This window comes from Perca fluviatilis, chromosome 5, assembly GCF_010015445.1.
Source record: "Perca fluviatilis chromosome 5, GENO_Pfluv_1.0, whole genome shotgun sequence".
Lineage (NCBI taxonomy): Eukaryota > Metazoa > Chordata > Actinopteri > Perciformes > Percidae > Perca > Perca fluviatilis.
The window spans coordinates 22,992,560-23,020,279 of NC_053116.1; the positions used below are offsets into that span (position 1 = coordinate 22,992,560).

The 27,720-nt window shown below is 41.4% G+C and overlaps 2 protein-coding genes across 4 annotated transcripts; both read right to left on the reverse strand.

Moving 5' to 3' along the window:
* Positions 1–7,027: 7,027 nt before the first annotated feature.
* Positions 7,028–10,070, reverse strand: hspa1b (heat shock protein family A (Hsp70) member 1B). Its single transcript, XM_039800869.1, has 2 exons — positions 9,908–10,070; positions 7,028–9,097 (listed from the first exon to the last, which is right to left on the reverse strand). Exon 2 carries the CDS (start codon positions 9,073–9,075, stop codon positions 7,156–7,158), a length of 1,920 nt encoding a protein of 639 aa, XP_039656803.1. The 5' UTR covers positions 9,076–9,097; positions 9,908–10,070; the 3' UTR covers positions 7,028–7,155.
* Positions 10,071–10,351: 281 nt separating this feature from the next.
* On the reverse strand, positions 10,352–27,481 carry ahcyl1 (adenosylhomocysteinase-like 1). Of its 3 annotated transcripts, none has more exons than XM_039800870.1 (17): positions 26,965–27,481; positions 18,462–18,576; positions 17,541–17,684; positions 16,820–16,920; positions 16,617–16,719; positions 16,205–16,299; positions 15,954–16,060; positions 14,729–14,845; positions 14,401–14,464; positions 14,165–14,253; positions 14,008–14,078; positions 13,619–13,713; positions 12,848–12,946; positions 12,534–12,602; positions 12,334–12,412; positions 11,564–11,684; positions 10,352–11,451 (listed from the first exon to the last, which is right to left on the reverse strand). In XM_039800870.1, exons 1-17 carry the CDS (start codon positions 27,154–27,156, stop codon positions 11,445–11,447), a joined length of 1,668 nt encoding a protein of 555 aa, XP_039656804.1. In that variant the 5' UTR covers positions 27,157–27,481; the 3' UTR covers positions 10,352–11,444. The 3 variants fall into 3 exon arrangements, with proteins under 3 accessions (XP_039656804.1, XP_039656806.1, XP_039656805.1); XM_039800872.1 differs by lacking the exon at positions 26,965–27,481 and adding an exon at positions 21,623–21,766; XM_039800871.1 differs by lacking the exon at positions 10,352–11,451 and having other exon boundaries at positions 11,560–11,684; positions 26,965–27,156.
* Between the last annotated feature and the right edge of the window lie 239 nt (positions 27,482–27,720).

Genomic DNA, 27,720 nt, shown 5'->3' on the forward strand with positions numbered 1-27,720 from the left:
ACAGGCTCGGCAATTTAACTCTTTGGCTGCTGGCGGAGGTTGGCGCATTAGTGAACCACTCCCTCTTTTGTGTGTGTGTGTGTGTGTGTGTGTGTGTGTGTGTGTGTGTGTGTGTGTGTGTGTGTGTGTGTGTGTGTGTGTGTGTGTGTGTGTGTGTGTGTGTGTGTGTGTGTGTGTGTGTGTGTGTGTGTGTGTGTGTGTGTGTGTGTGTGTGTGTGTGTGTGTGTGTGTGTGTGAATATTTTACATATTCAGGTCTGCACTGGTACAGGTGTTTGATAGCCTGCATGTGAAAATGTAAGGGGCATATTGTACTTGCACAAACTGGACTAGTAGGCTAAAAATAGATTAAGTGCCCACTACTACAGTTAACTACTTTACTGTCATTTCCAGTAAAAATCTACAATTATTGTATTATTAAGCAACTAAAGTGTGATCTAACAGTTAGCTTTCAGGCCTCAGTGTGTTTAAAGAACTCATGCTGAAACTTAGACTGCCACCTGGTGGATCCTTCAGTGAACAGTGAGCCTGTTTGAAAGAACCATGCAGAAGTAAAGAATTATCATTTGGTAATTTAACAGCAGTGGAGGGAGTGGTTGCTTTACTTATTCTAGGTAAAAGTAGCAATACCAAAATACATTTCTGATCTGCTACTACACTATGACTCACCCAGACCTCTCAGGTCGTCTGGGACAGGTCTACTTGACTACCAGAGTCAGAACTAAACAGGGGGAAGCATCATTCAGTTTTTATGCTCCACATATCTGGAACAAACTCCCAGAAAACTGCAGGTCCGCTGCAACTCTGTTCTTTTAAATCCAGGCTGAAGACCTATTTCTTTAAATAACCTATTTTTAATTGCTCTTTCTTTAAAATTCTTATACTGCACTGTAAATTTTATTATTGTCTTTTAATGATTTTAAATTGTTTTAAATTGTTTTCTAATTGCTCTTTACATTTTTTTGTCTTTTAATGCATTGAAATTGTTCTGTTTTTTAATGTTTTATGTAAAGCACTTTGAATTACCTTGTTGCTGAAATGTGCTATACAAATAAAGCTGCCTTGCCTTACCACTGTAAAAATACAATTGAATGCACTGCATTCAAAAGATTACTTAAAGGGGAACTCAACTGATTTTACACATCAAAGTCTGTTTACAAGTGTTGGGGAGTAGCCTAGGCCTATGTTAAAGGGATAATTCACCGTTGGAAAGACGAATATATCTTTAAATTGGGTCACTTGAAATGTGAACATTTTTTAGAAATTGGTGCCTTCTAGGCCGAGATAAGCCAGAAGATGTTTTTGGCTCATATGAATGAAAGACACTAAATCCCAGAATGCACTTGCTTTGCTGCTTTAGAGTCCACTCCCAAGCGTGGCTTGGTACCGTTTACAGACAGACAGACAGTGAGGCAGAATTCAACTCAACTCAAGTGTGTTTTATTAAATATCAAGTGGTGTTACACATTTAAAATATATAAAAACGACATACGAAACAGGCTACATTTAGTGCACACACATTATAGGCTCTGTAAGGTTCAGCTAACACATACTAGCATTAGCGCTTGGTGGGCTGTAAACACAGCCGTAAATTTAAGTGGAATGTAGAATGGTCGGCATTTAACGGTCACAAACTCCACCAGCAGTCAGCAGTTAGTTGGATCCAAGCACCCCATTTCTGCACCAGTCCGTGTTAACACAGCTCACCTCCACTAGTCTTACCCGGCGACAGAGCAGCAGGCCTGGTAGCTGGATAGTCCGATAAAACTGTTGTTCAGCGATGTTTCCACCACAACAAAAACACAGCAACGTCTCTGAACTTGCATTGGGAGTTTCGTTGAAGTTGGATGTAGTCCAGTATGTTGTCTAATGAGTGGACACTTGCAAGCAGGATTGATGGAACAGGCGGCTGGCTAGCGTTAGCTTTCCACCTAGCTAGGTTATACTCCAGCCCTCATTAAAGTTTCTTGCATATTCTCCGATCTGTACCAATGTATCCCGGTGGTACACGTGCGGTAGTTTGAATGTACATAATTGTTGTAAAAGTTTGCTGATGAAAAGAGAGCCTGTTTAGCAAAGCTACAAGATGGATGACACTCGGTTTTCTTTGGTAAGCTACGTGTAAAGACCAGTCCAACCTTCTATGGGCGGGTTGAAAACATGAGGAAGTAATTAAATTAAATTTTATTTATAGTATCAAATCATAACAAGAGTTATCTCAGGACACTTTACAGATAGAGTAGGTCTAGACCACACGCTATAATTTACAAAGACCCAACAATTCCAGTAATTCCCAAGAGCAAGCATTTAGTGCGACAGTGGCGAGGAAGAACTCCCTTTTAGGAAGAAACCTTGGACAGACCCAGGCTTTTGGTAGGCGGTGTCTGACATTGCCGGTTGGGGGTGTGATGAACAGTGGCAATAATAGTCACAATAAAGATAATGGAACAGTGACTAGATATAGTAGTCGTAGTAGTTAAAGGAATATTTCACCGCTGGAAAGCTGAATATATCTTTAAATTGGGTCACTTATGTAGTAGAAATGTGAAAAAAAAATTGAAATTGGTGCCTTCTAGGCCGAGAAAAGCCAGAAAATGTGTTTTGGTCTTATATGGATGAAAAACACCAAATCCCAGAATGCACCTGCTTCGTTGCTTTGAGTCCACTCCCAAGCCACGCCTACCGCTTCACAGACCGACAGAGGCATTCAACTCAACTCAGCGCTGTTTTATTGTCATTTCAACCATATACGGCAAACGACGTTTCATCGTGACTCAAGTGGTGTTACACATTTAACATATATAAAAAACGACATTATATAAAAACGACATACTAAACCGCAACATTTAGTACACACACTTTATAGGCTCCGTAAAGTTCAGCTAACGCATACTAGCATTAGGCTTGGTGGGCTGTAAACACCGAGCATAAACACAGCCGTGAATTAGTGTGTAATGTAGAATGGTCGGCATTTAACAGTCACAAACTCCACCAGCAGTTAGCAGTTAAATGGATACAAATCACCACATTTCTGCACCACTTCGGTGTTAACACAGCCCACCTCTTTTACCGGCGACAGGGCATCTCTAGCTCGGAGGGCTAGCAGGCCTGGTAGCTGGACAGTCCGGTACACTATTCAGGCAGGTTTCCACAACAACAAAAACACGGCAGTCTCTGAACTCACGTTGGGGAGTGTCGTTGAAGTTGTATGTAGTCCAGTTTGTGGTCTAAATGAGCGGACACTTGCAAGCAGGATCCGTAACGTTCAGCTAACGCATACTAGCATTGGTGTAGCTAAACACAGAGTATAAACACAGCCGTGAATTAGCGTGGAATGTCGAATGGTCGGCATTTAACAGTCACAAGCTCCACCAGCAGTTAGCAGTAGCTAGTTGGATTTTATTTCTACACCAGTCCGTTTAACACAGCCCACCTCCACGGGCCGGGCGAGAGCAGCCTGGTAGCTGGATAGTCCCGGTTCCGTACACTGTTGTTCAGGCATGTTTCCACAACAACAAAAACACAGCAGTCACTGAACTCACGTTGGGAGTTTCGTTGAAGGAGGATGTAGTCCAGCTTGTTGTTTAATGAGCAGACACTTACAAGCAGGATGGATGGGACAGGTGGACAGCTAGCGTTAGCTTTCCACCTAGCCGATGAGGATGTCCCCTAGCCGGCTAGCGGCATTGAGCGACACCGCTGGTCTCCGTGCAGGCGAAGCTCACGTAGTGTGCCGAGTATTGCGTCTGTAATAACGTTTCCTCCATATTCTCCGATCTGTACCGATGTATCCCGGTGGTACACACGTCCGGTAGTTTGAATGCAGATAATTGTTGTAAATGTTTTCTGCTGAAAACCGAAAGCCTGTTTAGCGAAGATTCAAGATGGCTGACAGTCGTTTTCATTCGGAATACCTCGGCCAGACTCGGCAGTCCAACCCCCTGTGGGCTTGTTGAAAACATACGGAAGTAGATGCTACTACTGGCTGTAGTCCTTTGCCTCTGGCCCAAAAATCTTCCAATGACGCAAAAATCGTCATTTTACGTCATCGGAAGATTTTTTCCAGGCCCCAAATGCAGAAATCTCTCGTCTCAGGGGGACGTCAGAAATACTATCGGGTTTCTACTGATACAAAGCTGAATGCTAAATCGGTGAAGTATCCTTTTAATGGCGTAGTAGGGCACTGCAGGGCGTTATAGGATGTAGCATGGCACAGCAGAGAATAGCTGGACGTAGCAGGACGCAGCAGGACACTGCAGGGCACTGCAGAGCACAGCTGGGAGTGCAGCAGGACCACGGCAACAGCTGCAACCATGATTTTGGTGCCACCCTAAGCCAAGGAAACATGCTGGTCAAAAAAACCAAGCATAAGGACTCCGGGGAATAAGCTCCCCAGGGCAAGTAGCTCCTACTACTGGCTGTAGTCCATTGCCTCTGGGCAAAAAATCTTTTTCCAGACCCACAATACAGAGATCTCTCATCTCAGGGGGACACGAGGGAGGGAAGCACGATCATTCAAAAATACTACCGTGTTTCTACTGCTACAAAGCTTAATGCTATATCGGTGAAGTATCCCTTTTAGCTACTTTAATGCATATATGGAAAAAAAGTTGAATGAAGCCTTTTGTTGCTCCAGATCAGGACCTGCGTGAAGTCTGATGAATTGTTGGGATTGAAGAAGACTACCAGGTTAGAAATTTAAAGTAGAGTGTAGAGTTAAAAGTGATTTTACCAGACCTTTGTTTCCTGCTCTTAATCTCTGTTTGAGGTAGAGTGCGGATTGGGCCGCATTTTTCTGTCCAAGCCCGGCTCGCGTCCAACAGAGCAGAACCGAACCCGGCCCGAGCCTGACAGGCATTAAGATATTTATGTCCAAGCCCGACCTGAGCCCGACACAGTAAAAATCGTGTTTTTTTTTTCTCATACTAATGACACATACGTTTGTATGTGTGGAAAGCCCGCTTTTATTAAGCAACTGTATGAAGGCGTAAATGTCAACAGATGAGCGCATCAGCGCGCACAGGGCATCAAGCACACGTTAACACAGGCACACACCTACATAATAAGCTGTTTTAAATTTATGCCTTATGCCTTAAATTAATGCCTTATCGCGCTGCTGTGACCGGGCCCGACCCGAACCCGAACATCATTTCTAAATATCTGTCCAAACCCGGACCAACCCGTCAGGTACCGTTCGGGTATATATCCTCTAGTTTTAGGCTAGCAGTTCGAGGCCACATTGGCAGCTAGCATAAAACCCATAGAAATGAACCAAGGGGGTAAGCTTCGCTTCAGAACTTGAACCTCCTATGGCGCCATTTTGATGCTACAAAGCGATCACCTCCCGTTAGCATTCCATTGACTGCCATTCATTTTGACGTCACTTTGACAGCGAATAACTTTACATCTGAAGCATTTAAAGACTCTATTTGTCCGTTGTTTATTTCTAAAGAAACACGACAATGTATAAAAGGCTCCATTACCTTGTACCTCCCGTTATGGCTCCGTAGCAGACGTTTTTGTAAAAATAGGCTAACGATTGTGTCATAACCAAGTGACTTACTGTAGCATAGTAGAGGAATTACCGTGTAGTACAGGAGAAGCTCGCAGGCAGTTTCGACTTACATGAGCTGTTTAGGTTTAATTACTAACGTTAACTAGCATGTTAGTTAGCAATAATTAGCCTGTGCCCATGTTATCTCCTTACATATACCTACACTCTCCGTCTCTGTAAGATTGGGAATGATTGAGATTTCTCTTGGCACAGCTACCAGAAGACTTACAACTTTCAGACACGTTGCTCACGTCACATTTACGTCGTCTCTCTCAGTTGGAGGCTGCACAGTAACGCTCAACGCTCACCGGAAAAGTGCTTCTAATATCCTTCACTGGTCTCCGTCCAGAGCAACGGGATCTGTTAGTCCAGTTTATAGATTGTCTATAAAATGAACACACATGAAACTGTCAACAGTCAAATTGCATTGTGGGTAATGTAGGCACCAGGTTTCGGAGGAAGTAGAATACATGCAATAATAAATATCTGGATATAGGCTACTATAAAGTGGACCCTGTCAGTGTCAATTTTTATACAGGCAATTCTTGATTTGTTACCACTGATTTCACATATGTTGCCTCCCTTCTTAGGACTGTGTGGGTCCTTACAAACTGCTCTTGATTGACATGTCCCCCACCCTTCTGTTGGTTTTGTGGGACCTGGTGAGGTGGGACAATTTAGCCTGTTATCAGTCTTGTATAGCTTGGTGGCATCACATCATTCCCAGCATAGCTCCACCCAATTTACACCTGACAAGAGGTCTCATCAACCAGATTATTGAAAACTACTGTGTAGGTGTGCAGAGCCTTAATTCACAAAGTGTCTACAGCTGTCAAATACATGTAGTGGAGGAAAAAGTTAAGTATTTTCTTCTGTAATGAAGTATAAATGAGCATGCAAGTGAAATACTTAAAAGTGAAGTACCTCAACATTGTACTTAAGCACAGTACTTGAGTAAATGTACCTAGTTACATTTTACTTAGTAGAATTCTTAGGAAGACTACACACATTTTGAAAACAGCTTGCTACTTTTAGTTGTAAAGTGTGTCTTATGTAATACGCACATCTGTAAATTATAAATCATATTCAAAAACAAGAAAAAGGAAGACAAAGGAATGGGTAGAAATAGAAGTATGGGGAAAAGTACCAATCGAGCATCTTTAGCAAAAACATTCCTTTATTGAAATTTTCTGCCCATCATCATAACAAGATTATCAAATATCAAAACATGTTGAAAAATTATTCCTGGAGGCTGAAGCCACATATTTGAAAGCAAACTTTCCAAGCTCAAAATGTATTTTGCAGCCCAAGCCCGTCTGCAGAGTGAGTTTGATAAGTACCAGATCTAAAAAGTAAATAAAATAAATAAATTGGTAGTCTAATTAGTAGAGCCTCACCAATAAACCACAGACACTGAAGCTCACTTTTTGAATCATGTGTAAATTGTGCGTTACAAGAACAAATTAAAGAGTTATATATTTATAAGTTTTTATTATTATAAAAAGTCAAGAAAATGAATGGTGACATTACATCATTTTTGGTAGCAAACAACAGGGATACGGCCAAAGTATTTCTGTAAACAAAATGCTGATGTCCGTGGTTTTAGTCCACTTCCTCAATAGTGGGGCCGTTGGAGCTGCCTCCTGCTTGGCTGCCGCAGCTTCCTGACGGTGCTGCTCCCTGGTACAACTTGGTCACAACCGGCTTGCACACCTTCTCTAGTTTGTTCTGCTGATGCTCATACTCGTCTTTCTCTGCCATCTGGTTGTTCTCCAGCCAGGAGATCACCTGGTTGCACTTGTCAATGACCATCTTTTTATCCTCCTCGCTAATCTTTTCTTTCATGTTCTCATCCTCGACACTGCTCTTCATGTGGTAGGCGTATGACTCTAGTGAGTTCTTTGCCGCAATCCTCTCCCTCTGCAAGTCGTCGTCAGCCTTGTACTTCTCAGAGTCCTGTACCATCCGCTCTATCTCCTCTTTGCTGAGGCGGCCCTTGTCATTGGTGATGGTGATTTTGTTTTCTTTGCCGGTGCTTTTGTCGACGGCGGACACATTCAGAATGCCGTTGGCATCTATGTCGAAAGTGACCTCCACCTGTGGCACACCTCGGGGAGCGGGAGGGATTCCAGCGAGCTCAAACTTGCCCAAGAGGTTGTTGTCCTTGGTCATGGCTCTCTCACCCTCATACACCTGAATCAGCACACCTGGCTGATTGTCCGAATATGTGGAGAAGATCTGGGTCTGCTTGGAAGGGATGGTTGTGTTTCGCTTGATTAGAGGCGTCATAACTCCACCTGCAGTCTCAATGCCCAGAGACAGGGGGGCCACGTCCAGCAGCAGCAGATCTTGCACGTTCTCTGAAGTGTCACCCATGAGGATAGCAGCCTGGACTGCCGCACCATACGCCACAGCTTCATCTGGGTTGATGCTCTTGTTCAGTTCTCGGCCATTAAAAAAGTCCTGCAAGAGCTTCTGGATTTTTGGAATTCTTGTGGAGCCACCGACCAGGACAATGTCATGGATCTTGGACTTATCCAGCTTGGCATCTTGTAGAGCCTTCTCAACTGGCTCCAGTGTTCCCCTAAAGAGCTCGGAATTAAGCTCCTCAAAGCGGGCCCTTGTGATGGAGGTGTAGAAGTCAATGCCTTCAAACAGGGAGTCGATCTCAATGCTGGCCTGGCTGCTGGAGGACAGGGTCCTCTTCGCTCTCTCGCAAGCTGTACGCAGTCTCCTCACTGCTCTCTTGTTTTGGCTGATGTCCTTCTTGTGTTTTCTTTTAAATTCCTCTACAAAGTGGTTGACCATACGGTTGTCAAAGTCCTCGCCGCCAAGGTGTGTGTCTCCCGCGGTGGCTTTCACCTCAAAGATGCCATCCTCAATGGTCAGGATGGACACGTCAAATGTGCCTCCACCGAGATCAAAGATAAGCACATTGCGTTCTCCTCTTTTACCTTTATCCAGGCCGTAGGCGATGGCTGCTGCTGTGGGCTCGTTGATGATCCTGAGAACATTCAGTCCAGAGATCACCCCGGCGTCCTTGGTGGCTTGCCTCTGGGAGTCGTTGAAATAAGCTGGAACTGTGATGACTGCATTTGACACCCTATATCCCAGGTAGGCCTCAGCGATCTCCTTCATTTTGACCAGGACCATGGAGGAGATTTCCTCTGGGTAGAAGGCCTTGGCTTCCCCTTTATACTCCACCTGGACTTTGGGCTTTCCGTTATCGCTGATCACCTTGAAAGGCCAGAGTTTCATGTCGGACTGGACAACAGCATCGTTAAACTTTCTCCCGATGAGCCGTTTGGCATCAAACACTGTGTTGGTGGGGTTCATAGCGACCTGGTTCTTGGCAGCGTCCCCAATGAGCCTTTCTGTGTCCGTAAAGGCCACATAGCTGGGAGTGGTCCTGTTGCCCTGGTCGTTGGCGATGATCTCCACTTTGCCATGCTGGAAAACCCCGACACAAGAATAGGTGGTGCCCAGGTCAATGCCAATAGATACTCCCTTAGCTGAGGACATCTTGCTTGTTGCTTTACAGTTCCTAGAAAAAGGGGGGAACAGCACATTTTAATGTTCTAATGCTACACATGAAAGCATTGATCACTGCAACTGAATATCATTCAAAATTACTAGATTATTGAGTGAGTCACTAATACTGATAAAATGTGTGTAGTGCCACAGTTTTTGTTCATCTAATTATCAGACAGAGACATATGTTAGAGGAGCAGTTAAAATTAAGTAAACAAAGACAAAAAAAAAACGTATTATTAGTTGTGTGAACGGCAGTTTCATGGCATGTTTGATGTAGTTGCTCTACTACTAAAACATATATACATATATATATATATATATACACACACACATATATATATATATATATACATATATATATATATATACACACATATATATATAATATATATATACACACACACATATATATACACACACACATATATATATATATAAAACTCTATATTAACTCTTATATGTAATTAAAATAGATTTCCCTTATCCATTTGATTTATGTATTACCTCAAGTCAAATTATTTTCTATATTGAACATGTCTCAGTAATTTTAACACCTTTTCTATAATTAGATACTCAAATTCAACTATTTCTCTATTGTATTATGAAATCATCATTAATAAAGACATGATATGAAGCAGAATTGATACATTAGTACTGGTAAATTTGAATGTTATCCTTTGGGGAATAAGTGGATTAAACTAATTCCTGAGGATGAAAACCTACTCCATGATAGATATGTGATACAATAAAAGAACGGCACTGATGTTTCTATTTAAATTAATTTAGCCACAATGGGATAATAAATTGCTACAGTACTTACTTTCAGCGAAGAGCTCTTTGCTGCTTAAATATGTGAAGGATCTCAGCAGTCTCCTCGAGTAGTTTCCTTTGTGGCAGTTTTTGCCTCTATGTGGTTCTTCTTAAATGAATGCCTGGACTGACTCAGGCCCATTGCTTTTATAGTTACAACCAGGTTTCCAGAAGGCTCCCAGCCCCCCGCTCCCCTCCTCCTCCAAGCTCAGTGACTCATCTGTTAATATTAGCAACTAATGCAGCTGGCCTGGTGCGAGAGAATATTCCAGAGTGGGACAGCAGTTTGACGCTCGGCCAGCAGGGCTGACGGTGAGGGAACACAATGTAGAGAATGTAGCAGCTTTAATTTCCCCAAATAATGAAAAAACATGTACTGTAACTACCCAACCACTGACCTCAAGAGGCCTCTCTTTGTTTTCTTGGTTTAAACACATTGACTTTTTTTACGTTGAACTTTTCTCTGTTAAAAGAACTTGCTTTATTGCTGATTTAATGCATTATTTTACATACATAGAATACACTGGTGCATTTTGATCACAGAAATTTGACTTTAGGTGACCCTGTTGGATCAAATTAAGACAGCGACAATCTTATAGCAAACATAAAAGTCAAATATTTTTTCTCAACACACATTACACAATGAATACCAGAAGCCGTGGAAGGAGGACATTAAATGTACCACTAAGGGATGGTTTTACAAAAAAAGGAATGCTTATTTAATTCAGTGCTGATATTTACGTGTTGTGAATGATTTAAAAAGGCACATTCATATCTTGGCCTTAAATGTATTGTCCAGTCAAAACACTTTGTAACCCACGCTGCTCATCAGTGAGAATTGGAGTAAGCAAATGAAAAGAAAAAAAAAAAAAAAACTGTGGGTGTTTTAAGATCATTTTAGGGTGAGTGTTGAATGCAAACACCAAGTCAGGAATTTAGAATGAACTCAGCCTTTCACAGGCTATTATAAATTGTTATAATAAACAAGTGCTTTATTTCATTACTATACTTTGTTGTAATAAAAACGGTGACTGATAACTTTTAGGGCATGTATGCAGATACCATTCAATGAGATTATTTAAAGCATGTATAAAAAACATTTCTAAAATAATGTTATTAAGAGTTTGTTTTGGCTCAGCCCAAACCCTGTCTTGTGAAATGTACGAATACAAGCTTAATGCCATCAACACAAAAAATACATGGTTTCTGTTCCATTCTCACAGCCATAATTTGGCACAGTACGTAAATAGGGTGAACAAACAAATCAACAACTTTGTGATCTAGCAACAGAAGCGTTAGCAACTAAATAAGTACATACACATGAAAGCATGCAAGCAGGCTTTTTCTTTTTAACATACATTATACATTATGTTTCCTACATGTCTTATTTTTCATATTCAACACTATGTCTGAAGGGTTATTAATAAGTTACATTCAGCATCATTAAAATAATTCCTCCATTTTGTAGCAATTTAGAAAATAAAATAGATATCTCTGTTTATCCCAGGACAACTGTGTGTAATGGATCACAGCAACAGACACTCTTATTAATACCTGTGAACAGAATACACAGTGTTACTGTACACATGTGAACACATCATAAAAGTATAGGAAATGCTAGACAATCAAAGATAGTGAAAGATGTACAGTATATGGTGAAACCTACCTGTAATAATTAGGTTTGAAGGGGCCGTTCTTGTTAAGACCCATGTACTTGGCCTGCTCGTCAGAGAGCTCCGTCAGGTGGGCATCAAAGTTTGGTAGGTGCAAACTGGCCACATACTCATCTGGAGGAAAGAGACAGATTGGAAACTACACAGTCTGGAAAGATATTTGTTCTTGTGTGCATCACCTTTGGCCTAGTCTCGCTTTGCCAGATCCTCCGCCAAAGTGCGCTGGAGGAGAGTTTGGCTACTCCACACAGCATTCGGGGATGGGAGGAAAATGTGCTCTGGTTTATTGGCATTTCTTTAAACCAATCACAATCATCTTGAGCGTGTTAAGCACCGGAAAAAAGCCGCGGTGCTGTTGCAAAATAGGCTCAGAAGGACGTTGTCTTGGTGGAACGTGTACGTTTAAAAGTTGTTTTAGTCATGCAACAGAAAACTCTGATTGGACAGCTAGTCTAGCTAGCTGTCTGGATTTACCTTGCAGAGGTCTGAGAAAAGATTAACCATAGTTCTTGTAAATCGACCCGGAGTTTAAAATGCCAACACCAAGGAAGCCCAAGGCAACGGATATCCGGCCTAAATGAGTAAAATCCGGCGGATTTTCCGGCCGCAACGGAGCAATCCCAGAAGTGGAGTAGACTACCTTTGGCCCACTGGATGGTGTCATTTTTATAGTCAAGTCACAAGGTGGCAACAATGAGCAACAAACTGGCACCATCTGTTTGAACTAATGTACATACTTGAGCCAAGCTAATTTCTTTCTTACCCATCTTCTTAGGCAGGAGATACACATCCTGTTTGTAACGACCCTCTGGAGCATTGAACAACTCAATCAGGGCCAGGGCCTACAGACAACACAGAGCACACAATGGTTGTAAGAACCACAATGAGGAAATTACATGTTACTACAGAACAGCAGGGTGGTGTAGTGAGAGGGGAAACTGTCCTCCAGGCCAAACTACTAACCTGAGTTGTAGCAGTGATGGACAAAACAAACGTAGGCACTGTGGAGCAGCTCAGATTTAAGAGGCGGCCCTGAAAAATAACAAATCATACAAATATGAACTGCGGTTGGCTGACTTACAGTGACTCTTCATATTAATATTCAAACACCACAACATTTGACAATAAAATGCTTCTGAGCCAGGGTTAAATATGAGTTTATAGGCTAAGAGTGCAGGTTTAAAAGTAGTGTTAAAAGCCATTAGGTGTGATAAAACTAATCTTAAGATTTTAAGGGACACATTTTGTAAAGATATAGTGCTGTAGAGGGACATTACCTCTGCCAGCAGAACAACCCTCTTTCCATCGGGCCAGATGATGTGGTCAACCTGAGAGCGCACCCTCTCCCAGGTCAGCTCCGGGCTGCGCAGACTCGCCTGAGCACATAAAAGACAGGTCAGTCCTACAACTGCATGACATAGAAACAGAATACAGGTAAAAGAACAGAGGTGAGAGGATTTCATGCAACACAAAGGCCGCTATTTATTTGTCAACATGTGTAGAAAAGCATCCTAAAACATCAAGAGAATGCAAACAAAGCAGAGCGGAACATAAAAGTAAAAGATGTAATAAACAAAAACAAAAAAAGAGAGATCTATCCATTAGCATTCGGTCTAAAATATATAGGAATTGAGAAGGCATGCTTGTCAAAATAAGGTTGAAATTTCCAGAAGTAGGTTCTGGTCTAGTGATGAAAGTACTGACATATTTATACTGTATATTTGCAGTATTATGACTTGGTGTGTGGTGGTGGGACATCCCCCTTGAAAATATCCTGTATTCCAGTTTTTCTCCATTGTATACAAACAAAAATGAAACTATGCAAACAGTTCTGAAGACTCATGTATCAACAACAAGACTCCAGACCACAGAAATAGAATGAGATTAATTCTATTTCTATGGTCCAGACTGCTAAACAAACAAATTCTAAATTATATGTGTGTGTGTGTATGTGTGTGTGTGTGTGTGTGCTCAAAGTTAGAAATTTAAAATAGAAATTTCCAGACACATATTTCCAGAACACTCATACATTTAAAAAGACACATTACCACATCAATCTCAGTATTGGAGTGTCCCATATTGCACACGATGCAGCCATTCTTCATTCGGTCAAGCTGTTCTCTGGTGACGACATTCTTGTTGCCTATTTAAAAAAAAAAAATACAAATGAAAAAGAAAAAAACAGTAGTGTGATGTGTAAACAAAGTCACTGTGAGAGTACAAGTGAGAGGAAGTCAGAGTGCATCTGTTCAGGATGGATTTACAGCTACATGTAAATGGGATTGTGATTACAGACGAACACAAAAAAACCTTTAGCAGTTAGATATAAAGTCTGTTTTTGACCCAGAGACCTTAACTGGGATATTTAAATGAGCTGCTGAAAACACAGTGTTTATTGAAGCAGAAGTAATGGATGTCCCCGCATGGAGCACAGTACCAGTGCAAGTTATCACCACGTCCATCTGCCGGATGACCTCACTCAGCTTTACCACTCGGAAGCCGTCCATGCTGTGTGGATACACATGGAGATATTTTCATCAGTTTAAGCAGCACAAATACTGTGAAGTGCTGAATGGCGACGGTAAGTGACTCACCATGCCTGCAGGGCACAGATGGGGTCAATCTCTGTGATGCACACAATGGCTCCAAGGGCCTTTAGAGCAGTGCAGCAGCCTTTCCCCACCTACACACCACAGAAGAGTGCAATGGTTGTAAACAGAAATCTACTGTATAATAATAATGTAAAAGAAGGTCTGCTGCGCCAGTGAAAATTCAGTCATTCCATCAAACGTGAGATTTGTTTTAAATCTGAAATCAAAGAATGATTCACCTCTCCATAACCACACACGACGACTTGTTTGCCTCCAAACATTATATCTGTGGTCCTCTTCAAGCTAGCAGAGACAAAATGACGCACTTTAATCCATCTGCACGACTCAGACACACACACACACACACACACACACACACAGACACACACACACACACACACACACACACACACACACACACACAGACACACAGACACAGACACAGACACACAGACACACACACACACACACACACACACACACACACACACACACACACACACACACACAAAAAGTGTTTGCAAACAATGGCTGGCTTTCTAGATGATTAAATTCTCCTCATCTCACCCATCCAGGATAGATTCACGGCAGCAGTAAAGGTTGTCAAATTTCTGCTTGGTGACTGAGTCGTTCACATTCATGGCAGGGACACACAGCTTGCCGGCCTTAGACAACTGGTACAATCTGAGAGGCACATGAGGAAACATGTTCAGGCACACGCATGCACATATCCACACACATACTGAGCTATAGTCCTGTGTGACCTTATGCTTTCCGGAGCATCTGGCTAATTGGTTCCATTGAGAGTTGCACATGCACAGGTGTTGTGACATGCAGTCCAGCTTTGTCATGTTTCTTAATTAGGCTCCAGGTCAAATCAGGCCAGTGACCTTTTCAATCAGTTCAGTTCCATACAGTGTCAGTGTGTCTAAATACTACTATGACTTATAGTGCTCTATACTGCTCTTAATGCTGTTTGTGCTGACACAGTATATATATATCATTCATCAGCTCAGCTCCATCTAAAGGACAAAAGACTTCAAGGAAAAGAATTTTAGAAGCAGCTTGCAGTGCAACAACAAATGGTCTTAATGGGTTTTTATTAGCTTAAAAAGTAGTCTGGTAATTAGAAATCCAGCAAGGCCAAATCATCGGTCAGAAATACATCAGTTAAAAAAGCTGCTAAATTATATTATATAGCAAGTAGAACATTGCTAAAAGTTATGAAAACATGCTAAACACAAACTGCACTGACAGAAGATAAACAGCGGTCACATAGTTAAACTACCTGAGAGTAAGTGGGATATATACATTATGAAAAAGGATGAAAAATACTGATAAATAGCATATAATCCAACATGATCCACCTTTGTTTGCATTGGTGAACAGTTACTCTAAATCTCACATCCTTATTTATGAAGTGTTTGCATTGTTTTGTCGACCTCCTTTAGTTCACTTTAGATTATTTTAGTGTTAATGGGAAACAAAATGACCATAAAATTATCTTTATTATTTATAGTCCATTGTTGGCTATCATAAGCTGTCATGTCAACTGACATGTCAATGTGATTTCTTGCAGGCCAAAATATCAATTCTATTATTCTTACAGTTTAGGCCATTAATAGCAACATTCATAGCTCTGGCCACCATCCACACTTTATTAATCAACATCAAAGAGTCCTTGTGTCTCAAATGGTGGCAAAAACTACAAAATCAGACACAAGGTGTACAAAAACATGTTTTCTTCCTTCCTTTAAAACCCCCAAATCATCAAATCTAAGCCCCAGTTCACCTGTGCACTCCAGTGACACTCTCCTCTACGATGCCCCGGACCTTCTTGAAGACGCTGGGATACTTCTTGTACACCCAGTGGGTTAAGTCTCCGCCATCATCCAAGATCTAAGAAAAAAAAAAACACAGCAGAGTTGACGACATGAACGGTAACCTCCACAGTCTATGATAGCACAGTAGAGCCCAGGGCTGGAACAAATAGAAGATAAGAGTCTAAGATTGGTGTTAAATGTATCACGGCCGGGTTGATACCATGTTGGCCTGCCAGCCCTCCGTGTTGACACAGCGATCGATGCACCACCAGAAGTCGTCCTCTGACTCACCCTTCCATGCAAACACAGGTACCCCTGCAGGAAACAAAACACACCTAATGGTAAAGACAGACAGCAGAGGAGAGGAGGACTGGCCAGCTGCATGGACAACAGGTCCATTTGGGGAACATTACACAGTGAATGCACATGCACAGATTGGTTGCTATACAGACATTAGGGTTCATACGAATGCTTCCACTATTAATATTATTCCAACAGATTTTCTAGTTATCAGAAATGTATGTTTTACATGTTAATTCACAAACCATGACTAAACTTATACTTAATAATACTTGATAATGGTGATTTGTTCTAACGCTGTAACGCAGGCCTTAAAGAGGAAAGGCTCTTACCTATTTCAGCGAGAGCAGCGGCCACCTCATTCTGAGTGGAGTAGATGTTGCAGGCAGTCCAGCGACACTGGGCCCCGAGGGCTACCAGAGTCTCGATCAGGACCTAAAAGGGAACGATACGGATACATGAACAAGTCGCAGAGGTAAAGAAGAGAAGGACAGAACAATCAGTGATCTGCAGCGAAGAGACTGAGCGGACGTACTGCAGTCTGAGCAGTGATATGGGTACAGCCTACTATCTTCGCCCCAGACAGTGGCTTCTCCCCCTGGGCTCTCTTCCTCAAGGAAATCAGGGCAGACATGTCTGGGGAAAAGCAGATTGAGCGCGAGTTAGTGGAAACTGAAAGGATGTAAACATCAGGTTTTGTTTTGGGAGAGAGACGAATGACGGGACATTCTGAAAACAAAAATAAGACCTTTCTACTAGGTGGATGTACTATAAAATGGAGACTGATTAAACAACGTCAGCGACAGCTGTTGCCACCCAAGCTTTAAGCCTAAAGAACACTCGTCAAGCACGCACGCCTTAGTATCACTCACATGGGCAATGTAAACAGCCAGAGAGACAGACTTGCAGCCTGGGAGTATACAAGAAAACAAAACACCTGAGATGGGAAAGGAGGTAAAGGAAGAAAATAAGTAAGAAGTGAGGAATAGAAAGAGCTCCGATCATGTTTCCAGAATAATATTGACACTGCCTCAGCCTTGGGTCCTAAACTATTTTGAAATCAGGAGGAGGGGACCATTATCAAATAAGAGTGTAAGCAGCAAAACAGATGCCATGGGATATGTATCTAGGAACAAAGTCACAACAGGTAGCAAAGCTCTCTTTGTATGAATGACAATGATAGTAAGTGTCTTGTTCAACTGTGTCACAATAAAAACATCTTTAAAACATTGATGTGCCCGTCAGGTCAAATTTACCTTGTTCTGCAATTTCAATTTCACGGCGGCCAAATTCGGCCTGCTTGATGTTCTTCACACAGAAGTCACTGCTGCCATTGGTGTTGACCTGCGCTTTGTCCCGGGGGGAGGTTTCATCATCGGAGCTGTCAGTGTAGGATGCAGCTGTGAGATGGAGAACTCAAAAGGTCACTATTGTGGAAAAGCATTCAAAAGAGACAATTATGAAATATATACTTTAAATCCATCAGGTGTAGGGTGGAGCTTGTGTTTGCACTGCAAGTGTGTGTGTGTGTGTGTGTGTGTGTGTGTGTGTGTGTGTGTGTGTGTGTGTGTGTGTGTATATGTGCTTTTATGCTGCATTTGTGGATGAATGGGTGCACATAATTTATTCTAAAAGATGATATAAAGTAGGGCTGGGCAATATATCGATATTATATCGATATTGTGAAATGAGACTAGATGTCTTAGATTTTGGATATCGTAATACGACATCAGTGTTGTCCTTTACTGCTTTTAAAGGCTGCATTACAGTAAAGTGATGTAATTTTCTGAACTTACCAGCTGTTCTATTATTTGCCTTTTCCCCACTTAGACATTATGTCCCCATTACTGATGATTATTTATCTAAAATCTAAGTGTGAAGATATTTCGTGAAAGCACCAGTTGTCAACCCTAGAATATCGCCACAATATCGATATCGAGATATTTGGTCAAGAATATTGTGATATCTGATTTTCTCCCTATCGCCCAGCCTTAATATAAAAAGGACTTAAGTTTTTTTTTCAAATGAACACAACAAAACTATTACTATGAACATTTGTGAGTACAATGTTCTTCAATGTCAACAGCAATCATTTATAATCCCTGTCAGTCTGTGTAAACACAGCAGGTCTATTAACATCTCATGGAAGTGGAATGAAACTTTCAGGTGTGCAGTACCTGAGCTGTAGCTGTCTGTAGAGGACTGCGAGATGGACCGAGAGAGGGAGCGGCGGCCAGCCTTGGTGGGGTATTTGCTGAACTCTTGTTTGTCCTCGGTGTTCGCAAACTGGATCTGGAGAGAACCAGAACAAAGGGGTGCACAGCGTAAGCATAAAACAAAATCCAGATATTACTGACTTTTCTTCTGTCTGTAGCACTGATTAAGTGTCAACAATGAAATCAGAGGAGCATGGAAGACCGAAGAACATTAAGTACCATCATCATCACACATGAACACACCGTTAAATGCTTTGGGTCATTTGTTCACTCTTTTAGTTTATATGTGGAAACAATTAGCTGTTTCAGCCACTAAAACTGTCCTTCTAAAAAGGTAAATCGCCTGAGTCTGTTACAATAAATCACAGGAGGATCAGGAAGAAAGGCGCTGATGCCTATTTTTAGATGCTCCCTCCTGCTCGGTTCAAAAACACAGGCTTCAGTTGATGGTGTGGTTCATCTTGTCAATCTGACCCTTCAAAGGGCCCGAGATCAAAGACACAAAAACACATAAAGTGGATCAACAAACAGATAGCTTGGCTATGTTGTAGACTAGCCTTTAACCAAAGATTAAAGTCTCAAATGTCCAGTATTTGGGGTTACTGTACCAAACCACAGACTTTTTTTCTTTTTTTTTTAAATCTTATCATTCAGCTACTACATGCAGTAAAAGCAGCACTTAATGTGAATTTGGCAGGCTTCAATTAGACTAAGGATCTGACAAATCCACTCAGTGTCATTTCAACACCCTAAAACTGTAACGGTCTGGCTGCACTAACAGACGACAACAGCCAGTTGTCAACAGTAGGGAGACCTAACCCCTCAGGTCCTCTAATAAACTGGGTCACTCAGGACAGTGGGAAGTTACTAGTTTCAGTCCAACAGAACTATGTAACTACATCAATCTTGCTAACAATTACAAATGTAGGGACAAGGAAAGCAAATTAGCGGAGGCTAGACGTCAATAAAAAGATGCATCTCTCACATTTGGTTGTGATAATGTTATAGGTAATAGCCCTTTTAAATAAACAATAAATAGAAGTCAAAAACAATCCTGAACTAAACGCAGAAATGCTTTCTTTTCACATATGTAGAAGCCCAGGTGGGCTGTATCTGTATTTTGCGTACACCTGGCACTGTAAATAAATAGGCCTGGAAGAAAAAGACAGGGACAGAGACAGAGGTAGATGAGTTACTCAGCATTTTACTTAAATAGGAAGTATGCAGGTGGGTTTTAGGTCTAAACCTCATAAATGCCCTACGTTTTAGAACCTATGGCTTTGACTTTCATTGACATGTTCCAAAACTTAATATCACATCTGGCAAACGCTTTCTGACGGCTGACGGCCACAGATCAACTACTGCACGTTTAGCGACATTATCTTGCATGAAAGAAACGTTAGAACCAATGTTACCTTGACGCTGCTCGAGCCTGATAAGGTGTTGCACAGAGACCGGCCTTTCCATGAAATCACAATTACAGCTATCTTGGTGGCAAGTGTGCTGGATCAAATCCAAGCTCAAACTTTGTCTTTCTCACAACACTGTATAATGTCATAACATCGTAAAATATCATGCAGTGAGGGGCGGACTTATAACATGAATGACGAAGGCTGTTGAGTGAAAATGTCTTAGAGTAAGTTTTCAGAATATTAATGTTTTTGTATTGATTGTTTACATGTGCTTTTATAGGTGGAGGATGCTCAAACCCCTGAAACCCATTCAAAGACCGTCTTGATGTTTAGACTAATTCCTGATCATTTGACTTTTACAAAATGTTTTTCTTTAATGGCAGTGTTAAAGTGCAAGGTTCTATAGTCAATTGTCTGTGCTATCCTTACATATCTACACGACTTTGTTCTCCCCCTCTTGAACCCTCGCTTTGTCTCTGTGGTGAAATCCATTCATATATCTTCATTCTTTGTGACACAGCTGTGGGATTTCTCTTATTTTAAATGTCCATAGAATGTGTTTAGACTGAAAATGAACGAGCAGGCCAGCGGAGTTGACACAACACACAGACGATAAATCCAGAAACACACATTAATGCCAGACTAACAACAACGAGTTGGGTAACATTTGAGTGGGATGTCTTATAGGTGAAGCTTAGTGTCAGTGATTATAGCACTGAAGAGTAATGGCATTAAAGCAATACTTAATGTAAAGAAATTATGTTTTACTGTCAAAACATAATACTGAGAGGAGTGTAAGCTCACAGCTGGGTGAAACTAGCATGCATGACTCAGTTACCTGGTAGTTACCGCACAAATGTTAGCGGAAGTCGAGGCTGACTGAATTGGGTTCATACGGCCAGCACCAACATCATTTCCCCTTAAATGATCCCTAAGGAAAATAGCTTAACACAACCATAATACTTCTGCCTTATATGAGACAAAATGGCTGTTTTCACCTACAATTTGAAAAATGTCATGGTTAGTGCTATATCATTCATTTAAAATAAAAGTAACTGTAGCAGAAATGTCTAAAACAGTAGTAACTTGATTCACTGAGTGTTTGTATCTTTCCATGAGCATTGACACCTTCGACATCTACTGTGTCAAGAAACTCAAGAAGCTTGTGAGACAGTGTGAACTGAGGAGATCTCTGCATGTCTCGGTTTTCACAATGGAGAGTGTGCTCTGTCTCATACACTTGCAAAATGTTTGCTTAGCATCAGTTTCTGCACAGCCTCTTCAATTTCTTCAATGTTCTTTCCCTAAATTTGTAGACGTCAAAATCAGAGACTCCTACTCTTGTGGTTACAGCAGTAAGGAAAACAAGAGGCTAATCTGATCCATTATTAAGACAGCATTTTGTTTCTGCTATACTCTTACACAGTAAACTATCCCAGAGGTGAGCTTTATGGGTAACCGCAGCCTTTTGAGGAGAAGATTGCACTCTTAACTGCATTTCAGCTGAACATTTTTGTTGCAAGTAAAAGAGAAAACACTTCTGTGTGGTCTGCATTGTTGCATAAGATAAAGAATACTGCAAAAAGAAGAAAGAAAAAAAACTTATGACATCACAAAGGTAACTCTGGCACATGTGTGTGTGGGATATGCAGTATCTTTAAGAATAAGTGTGCTGGATGAGTTCCCGGTGATACGTTAGTAGCAACTCACCCTTTCTCTCCCGTGCCCATGTTTGTGTGCCATGGCTGCCAGTCACCCTTCAGTTTTCCAGCCTACTTCACTGTGCCTGTGTGTCCTCTGTGTGATGGTAAAGTACTAGGTGTCCCTGATGCTATTATCCCAGAACACTCCCAGGCAGAGCCAGGGGGCGGTTCCCTTCTATTACCATGATTTCTAATGGCCAACCTGAAGAGAGAGAGAGAGGCCTAGTGAGAAAGGGAAGGTTGATTCCCACTGAGTCTCTCTCTCTCTCTCTCTCTCTCTCTCTCTCTCTCTCTCTCTCTCTCTCTCTCTCTCTCTCTCTCTCTCTCTCTCTCTCTCTCTCTCTCTCTCTCTCTCTCTCTCTCTCTCTCTCTCTCTCTCTCTCTCTCTCTCTCTCTCTCTCTCTCTCTCTCTCTCTCTCTCTCTCTCTCTCTCTCTCTCTTTTTTTTCTCTCTCTCTCTTTGGTTCTGCCCTTGACAACCAGCTGCTAAAGTCAGTAGGTTGTATTTTATTGCTCTTTTTTTTTTTTAAAGTGCTAAGAGAGCTATGTAATGTCGGAAGATTCAAATATGTTCATATACACAAGCAAGAAATAAGAACAGAAAAAACACTTTTACTTTTATGGTGTACTGATGATGTGGAGTACTGAAAGGGGATAGACAAGAGGAATTAAACCCTGTTTCCATTAGCCTTCTGCTGCATCAATAAGCGGCCCATCCAGTGCCATCCTCCAGCTAAAAATACCCTTTTTCTCCTGGATAGCAGGCCAGGTCACAGACTTAAGCTGTGGTGTGACTGTCAGCCGGCTGTAAAGGCTTCAATGTGGGCCTGGCATACGGTGACATTAACTACTTAGTGCTCTACATTGCCATCTAACTGGGAAGAAATACAGTCTAATCCACACAGATCTTTGTATACTGACAGTGGGCCCATTCAACAAGTCAAAGACAGAAGGCCTGAAGTACTCGTGGTACATAGACAGTAAAGCAGGTAAGTTCCTCAGACAGCTTTAGCACTTCCTTTGGTCTGCAAAGGCGCCTGTTTAGAACAACGCATGCATGACAGATTACACAGTGTTGTGAAAAAAAACATGCTAATCCTTCCCATGCGACCTTTAGCAAAAACTATAACTTGTACTTATTACCATACAACTAAATCATCAATGAACATGTATATCAAGATAACCCACACGCATATTTCATAATCAGACACAAGGGAATGCAAGTCCATACCATCTACAATACCAATATCATTTTGTTTAAAAAATTTTAATTGAGAAGAAAGCAGCAGAATGCTGATAACAAATACTGTAGTTAAACTAGAGAAATCCTTTTTAAATACCAAAACACAGCCAGAGAACGATGAAACTAGTCAGTATGGATGTGTTATATTTCTCAGCTTATGGTGACTTTTCCCTCAATGTTAATATGGGGTCCCACTGTCGAACAAACACAGTACGTTACTTGTGTGGACTATGCCAGACTGAGTTTCAATAAATTACAAGGAAGCTGATGTTAATATTCTTTTATATATATATATATATATATATATATATATATATATATATATATATATATATATATATATATATATATATATATATATATATATATATTTATATTTTTTCGGTCTCTGAGTTTAAGTTTTTTCCAAAACGTTTGAGGCTGAGCTGAGTGGATTTCTTTTCATATCATTTACTGTACATTTCCACACCTTTAAACCTGCCAAGTGAAAACAAAATCTGTATTTGACCTTCACAAATCTCTGTCATAATGTTGGCAGACAAACAAGATGAGATAATGAAAATAAGGTATGGACGTTAGTGAGAATCTATGCAAAACAGCCCACAGAGATCAGATAAAAATGATAATGATGCACGAACAAATTCACAGTGAGTCACACACACACACACACACACACACACACACACACACACACACACACACACACACACACACACACACACACACACACACACACACACACACACACACACACACACACACACACACACACACACACACACACACACACACACACACTTTGTAGCATTTATTGGTTTTGTTCACAGCACCTCTCAGTATTGTGTGACATGCACCAACCTCCTAAGTTCAACAGACATCAAACTCTTTTTTTCATGGGTGATATTTTCTGGGATTTTAAATTAGTTTCATCTTTTCCCCCCCAATCATTTGCAGTATTTATTTTACTTATGTATTTCTTACATTCAAACCGGTGGCTCCGTTTGACACCGGGCTCTCATGTTCGTTCAGAATACACTGCTTTGTTTTCATAAGCAGAGTGCACATTCCTACCATCCAATATGTTTTCAATCAGGCTCCCAGGGGCGACTCACAGTCCACACATTATTGCCTAGACAGACAGGGGGTCTGAGCTAATATTCTGAAGTCTGTGAGCCCCGCTGCTGGGAAAATAGATATTTTTTTATCATTTTGTCCACCGCTTTCTATTTTGATGCAATAAAATCACAAAGGCAGCTACGCAGGCACAAATAAACACTACTGACTATTAGCAATTAATGGTACATCCTACAATACATTATAAAACATTAGCCAAATAGTAAAAGCCAGTTTGGTGAAGCTGACAATTTGTAGTTATGTTGAGATGGTCAAGAGATGTTAATTCAAGTTTATGGTGATATTTAAGGCGGTTTGTTTGTTTCTGTTTATTTAACAGGGATCCTACCAGATAAGCATTGTTAAACAGGACAAGCAATGCAACAGCTCTAATGTATATCAGAGTGAAGATAATTTGCATGCCCCATTCAGCATTTTACTTAAAAGGAACACGGCGACTTATTGGGAATTTAGCTTATTCACCGTAACCCCCAGAGTAAGACAAGTCGATACATACCCTTCTCATCTCCGTGCGTGTTGTAACGCTGTCTGACGGCTCCAGCATTAGCTTAGCCTAGCACAGATCCTACAGGTAACTGGTTCAAACTAGCCTACTGCTCCGAATTGTGACAAAAGTGACAAAATAACGCCAACATGTTCCTATTTACATGTTGTGATTTGTAGAGTCACAGCGTGTACAAAAAACAACGTAACATGAGACACAGCCGTCTTCTATCTGTAAACAAACCGGGAACTATATTCTCAGACAGGCTTGCTGCGAGCATATCACTCCGCCCAAGTACTATATTCTTCCGCCTGAGAATATAGTTCCCCGGTTGTTTACGGTTAGAAGATGGCTGTGTCTCATGTTATGTTGTTTTTGTACACGCTTAATCTACAAATCACAACATGTAAATAAAGGCTTTATCATGTTAGCGTAATTTTTCCCTATTCGAGCAGTAGGATTACGCAAACATTCACCTGCCTGTTCTGTGAAGGGCTGATGCTGCTGGAGCCGTCAGAAAGCTTTACAACACGCACAGAGATGAGAAGGGTATGTATCAACATGTCTAACTCTGGGGGTTACGGTGAATAAGCTAAATTCCCAATAAGTCGCCGTGTTCCTTTAAATAGGATAAAACGGTGATGGGCTGCTTGTGAGTAGTTGACTTCCACTGCAGCTTTCCTGTGCTGGGTGCATGTCATCATGACTTCTGAGAATAATCAATTTACATGTCATAATTCTGCAATGCCTGTGCATGATTTATACTCCTATAATTCAAACTATTGTAAATCACACAACTGATGATCACCATTTGAATAGGGTTTTAAGGCATCGTCAGGCAACATACAGAAGTATAACAATGTCACAAACATCCCAAATTGTGTAATGAGCCAAAGGAATCATGATTAAAAAAAAAAAAAAAGCAAACAGCATACAGAGGTGTGGCAACTACTCCTGCATGTGAGATTTAAAGGTTACATGAAGTTCAGCCGTCTGTGCCAGAAAAGCAGTTGTGTCAGTCACACAGCATAATTTAATGTTTCATGTAGAACCCAACCAATGCTGAATTTGTGAGGCTAGTATCAAATACTAGTGATAGTAAACATAGCAATACATTTTGTACAGCCTCAGTGGAAATAAAATGCATATAAATATACAGTCTATGAATAAAAAACAAATTAATAACAATTGAGGATAGCTGCTGACATACAAGCCAGTATACTTACCAGTATTTTTGTATACAGGCCATAATATCGAAACACACTGCTGGATCAGTTGTGTCAAACACAGACAGAGTGCACCAGTAAGTAGGACAGGCATAACAAGTTGGAGGTCACCTTGAGGGATAGAAAAATGCTATGCAATTGAGTTGGCAAACTTGACTATATTATGGTAACAAAAACTTCTGAGAAAAAAGAAGCCCTCAATCCACTGTCTGTTCCATGTTTATCAACTGCCTGTTGCCAGCTGTTACACACAGTGTTGGATCTGTAATCATATGAGCAGCCACCTCAAGGGAGTCTTTCAATGTGATGTTCTGTGCATGCTGAAGAAATCCAAGGCCTTTTCTCCCAGGTGCACCTTTTGCTGCTAATACATTTATATAATGCTGTTCCTATTACAAATAATGATGATGGACACACACACACACACACACACACACACACACACACACACACACACACACATTCCAGACTTATAAAATGAACATAAGGAGGATGAGTTTACTAGGTATAGGCCTAGACGTGATTCATGCACGGCCCTACACCTTCAAGGAATTCAAAGCTATGTTTCAGCAATTTACAGCGGATTGAAATTCTTCTGAACGCAAAGTCTTCAGAAGAATATGTAGTGTGCAAACCCCCTGTGTTGGTATGTTAGGCCATGTAATACTTCACTTTGTACAGGCCTGGAATCGGAGATTTAAGAGCTCAACTTGGCTTTTAGCTGTTTCCTGCCTACAGGAAGTTGGCATGGTGTAGACATTGTGATTTAAACAAACAGGAGGGCTCAATGAAGGCAGATTTTCAACAATAATCCAGTCTAGATGAAAGCTCATTTGAAATGATAGGTTGTAACCTCATTAAAAAAATAGCATTCTAAAAGCAGTGTTTAGACAAATACCACATTTAAAACCGTGAAGCAAAGCTTTTCTTTGTGGCATTTACTTCTCAGATGCTTTAGTCGAATTTCTCGTATAAATGGTACATTTTATTTTTCACTTCGCAGCTTGGCGTGGGATGGAGGGCTCCCTCAGTGACACTGCAGCATCACGCAACAACGCATCGGAGCTCCATTAACCTCCCTGCTGTCTCTTATAAATACTTGATAAATTCACACGCAGTAGGCTACATGTATTGGCCTTGCTGTGCAGTAGTACATCACTGCAGTACAATGCGTACCAAACCGTCCTCACACGTGCCTGCCTACAGTACACGCAGTCTCTTTGCCCTGTGGCAGTGAGTGATGGCGAGCATCACGGTTCTTACCTTCTTGACAGATTTCAGAGTAGGGACTGCGGTGAACGCTGCGGAAGGCATTTCCCCAACGTTCATATTCACATCACTGCTGTTCTTGCTGACAGTCAACGCTGAATATTTTTCCGCAACGTTTTCGGTCTCTTTGACATATTTCGTGGCTTGTTTCACCTCCGCCTTGCTGTCCCCAACCGAGTCGGTCATTGCATCCAGGAGATGTTGAGGCTGTTACTGGAGAAAAAAAAGCCGCCGGGTTCTGAATTGAGTTCAGACTAACGTTAGCGTTAAGTTAGCTTTGTCCGTCGTCTTCCTCCTTATGCTTCGTGGCTTAAAATGACCGAACCGTCGCTGAAGCACTTCCACTAGACCTCGGCGCGGAGCAATAAATACACTAGCTAGCTACTTTAAGAGAAACTAAGCTCTTCTCTAGCTTCACTTCTTTGTTAAAAGAGCGGCACCGACACTTGTTTCGGTCCTCCAGGTCTGCTGTCATCCACAGACAGCAACATTTCGAAGGGGGGGGGGGGGTTGATGGAGCTGTCACCTGAACAAGTAGGCAGCGTGTAGGCGGTGATCATTCAGTCAGCGCCGGTGCGGAGGAATACGGAGAAGTAACGGCTGAAGCTCGTTTCTCAAATCAGGAGTAGCGCTAGCTTAGGCTCATTACATTACATTAAATTAACTCGTTACTACTTGTCAGTCGAAGAAAGTAGCGGTGAACCTGAATGTTCTATTCTGTTCTGTAGCTGTAGCCTATCAATGGCCCTG